Source organism: Hippichthys cyanospilos, chromosome 7, assembly GCF_059441005.1.
Source record: "Hippichthys cyanospilos isolate Australia breed blue-spotted pipefish chromosome 7, RoL_Hcya_1.0, whole genome shotgun sequence".
Lineage (NCBI taxonomy): Eukaryota > Metazoa > Chordata > Actinopteri > Syngnathiformes > Syngnathidae > Hippichthys > Hippichthys cyanospilos.
In genome coordinates, this window is record NC_142375.1 from 15,641,828 (window position 1) to 15,646,338 (window position 4,511).

At 38.9% G+C, this 4,511-nt stretch overlaps 1 protein-coding gene across 1 annotated transcript; it reads left to right on the plus strand.

Annotated features, from left to right (window-relative positions):
- The first annotated feature begins 846 nt into the window (after positions 1 to 846).
- Positions 847 to 3,921, plus strand: LOC148421247 (ependymin-like). Its single transcript, XM_088419687.1, has 6 exons — positions 847 to 1,021; positions 1,814 to 1,848; positions 1,948 to 2,082; positions 2,508 to 2,691; positions 2,795 to 2,882; positions 3,698 to 3,921. Exons 1-6 carry the CDS (start codon positions 862 to 864, stop codon positions 3,846 to 3,848), a joined length of 753 nt encoding a protein of 250 aa, XP_088275813.1. The 5' UTR covers positions 847 to 861; the 3' UTR covers positions 3,849 to 3,921.
- The last annotated feature ends 590 nt before the right edge of the window (positions 3,922 to 4,511 follow it).

The window sequence follows — 4,511 nt, forward strand, 5'->3', positions numbered from 1 at the left end:
GTTGTTTTATGTTTTATTATGTTTCTGCTTCACAGTTTTTAAATGTTGAGATTTAAAAGTAAGTCTCTTGCAATCTGTTGTAAACAGACACCGCTGCTATTATTAAAAAAAAAAGACAGATGTGGTCAAGCGCCCCATTGTAAACAGTCATAGATGCTCCACATCTTGCACATATTGACTATAGTAAAAAAAAAAAAAAAAAGCCCCCATTGCTAACAAAACATCTTGAAAGCTTAACCTTTTGTCTGGCATTGGGCAAAATATTTTTTTGAGACTCACGTCTTTCTGCACAGAGCTGATAATAAAAACACTGCAACACTCTTTGGGCAATGAAAACGTGTGGGGGGCCAAATCCTCAAGAAGCAGTTGTGTTTTCCATGAACTCATTTAGTCTTTTGGTAAACCACAGATAAGCTAAGAAAAACATGATTAGTCCCTGCCGTGTTGAGAATATTTAAAGATGAAAATGACCTCTTCTCATTCGCATTACCCAAGAACAGTAGTATTTTTTAGTAACCTCTGTTAGAAGTTTAATTTTCACAGGGGTAATATTTAGAACCAGATAATGCAGGTTGAGAACAGAGCAGGTGCAGCTTGATACCATGTGGGAATTCTTCCAGCTGCGATTGCTTCTGCTCAACTGACTGTTCCCTTAATGCATCTCATTTTTAAAATGAGCTTTTGGAGAAAACTATTAAATGTGAATTACTTTTGAGAGTTGGTCTGAATATGAGTATATTCAATTCAGAAATATTTCCATGACAGTAGTGCTTTGGTATCAATGTGTCAAGTTGACATTTTGACCTGATATTTTCCTTTTTGGGGAGCTAAAAGACAAGATTCAGTGTGGGCGGGAATCATATGGTGCCACCTGTCCAGATGCGACGGGGTATATTTGGAGGCACATGTTGCTGCGTGACTGCAAGGTGTTTGCACAGTCTGAACATGGACATCATCCGTGCTTTGGCCATCTTCGGCCTGGTCATTGCGGCTGCCAGTGCCCAGCAGCCCCAACGTTGTGGTGAGTGGCTTCTCAACATTAGGCATCTGTTCACAGTGGAATTGGAAATGTAATGACACTGGTTTCTGTGAGTGTAAGACGTCAGTGGCCGAAAAGTGTTCACAGTGCTTCACCTGTTCGAGATTTTATGTTGACAGCTCAATGCATTGTCACCTGTGTGACCTGATAGACACAGGTGTGCTACTTTGCAAACAGTGCCTACAGAGCTGAGTTTTCAACATAGTGGCCGGCATACATTTTTTTTTTTGTTTTGTTTTGAATACATTTACTAAATTAAAAACATTTTATGTGGTCATTAAAGGGTATTGTGGGTAATATTTTGAGATTGAAAATATATTTTCCATTTTGAAATGAGGCCATAACAACAAAATGGAAAAAGTGAAAATCTGTGAATACATTTTAAATGGGCTGTATTGTTATTTTTAAATAGCGCACATGCATTGTTTGACATTTGAAATGCTGTTTATAAAAAAGAAAACCTTCCAGCCAATTTTGGGCATTCTGACAGCATTGAACAGATCTGTTTTTTTGCTCAGTTTTCCCATCTTAGTGATCAAATAGCTGCCTAATGTTTCTCTACCAATTAAGAAAAAAAAATAAAAAACTAGACGTGGATTAATGATCAAGGGTTCCCGTTGATTTCTTTTCCCCTAAAAAAGTGCTCAACGTAATAATTTAGAGATTTTCAGTCGTGGTTTTAATCACTGCTTGTACAGCCGTTTCAGATCTTTATTTTTATTCCATAAACCAATATTTTTTTCATGATATAGTTCCATATTTCCTTTTGCATAGATTCTCCTCCTCTGATGAGTGGAGGTGTCTCTGTTGTAAGTCAGCAGTCCAACATTCTTCTGCTCATGCACTCAAACTTGGAAAAAAATAAACCATATGGTTTGCTGTCCAAAAACATGCCATTTGTCTTCCAGATGGGTTTCAATGGTCACGTCATGTCTACGGGAACAATCAGCTATGATGCTTTTGGTCAGAAGATCCGCGTTAGAAACTTTGGCATGGCTGGAAATGAAACCTTCACTGTGGACCAACTGATGCTGTTTAACAAGGTATTGACATGTACATGGTGCATCTGCTTTAAAAAAAGTGTGCTTTGATCTACATTTACATTTGCTGGGTATTTTGTAATGTTTTTCTCTGTGACATATAACTGGTACAAATGAGTTAAATGTTAAAAAAAATATATCATGAGGGAAAGTAAAACAATATAATATAGTGGTTGCATAAGTGCACACACTTGATTTAAAATGAAGGTGTGGCTGTGTTCAGAATTAACTAATCCCATTGAAAAGTGTTTTAAATGAGTGCACACACAACTGACACTATTTACAGTGCCTCTGAAAGACCTAAAATGCGGATGACCTCTTTAAGAAGGCTTTCCTGCCATTTTTAAAATTTAATATCCAGTACACCAATATAAGTAATCCAATATAAGAGCTGTAATAAACTGAGTCATCACTTTTCTTTTTTCTAGAAAGTCTACTATGAGATCGACTGGCGCAAAATGTCCTGCAAAAAGAAACGTTTGAGTGCAGATTTCGTTCCCATGCAAGTGCCACATGATGCTAATTTGATGGGTCAGGCCGTTTTGGGCTCTTCCTCCTCATGGGGAATGGGTGTGCTGGTCAACACTTGGTATGGAGACCTGCCAGGCAACGGTGAGAGAACTCAATCTGGGATTATGGCATAGACTCATCTGGAAGTATTCCCAAATGATGCAACTGCTTTGCTCTTAACTCCTCACATACTTCATGCATTCAGGCACCTATACAAGCGTCTTCACGGAGATTGGCTGCATCCCAATGACCTTCACTGCCTATACACCATCAAGTGGATGGACCGTGGTCAGGTACTGTCTGGCATGACATTCCCTTGCAAATGATCTTGCAGAGCCAACTTTCATATGTACATGTATGTATAAATGTCTGTCATGATAACTAAATAACTTTCTGGCTAAAATACAAAATACAAATACAAAACACTAACCAATACTCGTTTCGAACAGTGGCCTCTGATTTCAAAATGTGTAAAATTTGACTTCACAGTCAGAATGGCCCTCCGAGAAATGATAAATATTTTGTGGCCCGTTATGAATATGCGTTTGACACCCATGGGTCAAAGGTTTGTCCAAGCCAATGTTGTCAAACATATGGCCCGCGGGAGGGTTCTGGCCCACAAATTGTTTGAATCTGGCCCGCGGGATGTTTTTGTAAACTATAAAATTGAGCTGAATTTTTAAATGAATGAAAAAATGGAAATGTTTTATCATTAAGTGTAATGTTAATGTTTTACGATTAATAGTGATGTGTGCTTTTACTATTTCGGACAGTCGTAAAATCTACAAATACATTTGAAGTTGTTGTTTTAAAGTAATAAAAATATAAACCATGATTTTATTGGTCCAGTCCACTTGGGAATCGATTAAGGCCCACAAGATAAAAACAGTTTTGACATCCCTGGTCTATGCAGAAAAAAAAAAAAAAAAACAAGTACATGAAAGGGCCTGAAAAAAAAAAGATGTCAATCCTTGTTTTATCACAATTGAACTACACATGCACCCCCCGGCATCGCCTTGCGACCAACCTTACATGGGGGCCCGCCCCACTATTCGAGAAACACTGATCTAAGTGAACAATTTGAAGAAAAGTCTTTCTTGTTTTCCAGCACATTCAACTGGGTGCTGGGCATCACCAATCCCATGGACTTCTTCCCACCTTACTTCTGTATGAAGGCTCAGCTGGAGGAGTCCGAAACACCTGACACCATGTTCACCGCCTTGGAGTCTCTAGCCAGGAAGACCACGGACATGAAGTAAAACATCCACCAGATGCTTATTCAAGGTGGAACAATTCATGCATTCATTCAATGCAAATAAAGTTTTGACATCACCCATGACATCATATCTGAACATGTACAGAACATTGTTTTGTACCTAAAATATTCACTATAAATCCAGTGCCACTTAACACTTCCCGTGAGGTTTGAGCGCAACAATAGTGCACGAAGAGCCAGTTTGTGTGAGTTTGGAGGTTGCTGCAGCACGGCATTATTGTTAGCCAGGATCTGTCAGAGGCTCAGGGCAACGTGATCAGCCTCAACTTGTCCATCCACAACTCTCACATCTGCTCGCCAACTGAAAGAAGCAAATAGAGTAGGATATCTCCGTTTCCGTCCTGTTTAGGCATCCAGCCCACAGTGAAGAGCAAGAGTTGAACTATATATTTTGTTACATATGTTCTGCAATCTCTGACAAACATCTTACATTACTGCAATACTAGTGTCCTCCAGCAGAGAGAAGCAACATTCTTTTTCCATTCAGGAGCCACTTGAAAGTCTACTTTTTTTCTGCTTCTCAAAATAACTTTGCGACTACTTGATACGGAGAGACTTTTAAATGACATTACCACTACAAAGTGACTTTCTGCACGAGTAGACTTTCTTTAATTTCAATCCCTTATTTCATGGGTGGGGAAATTCA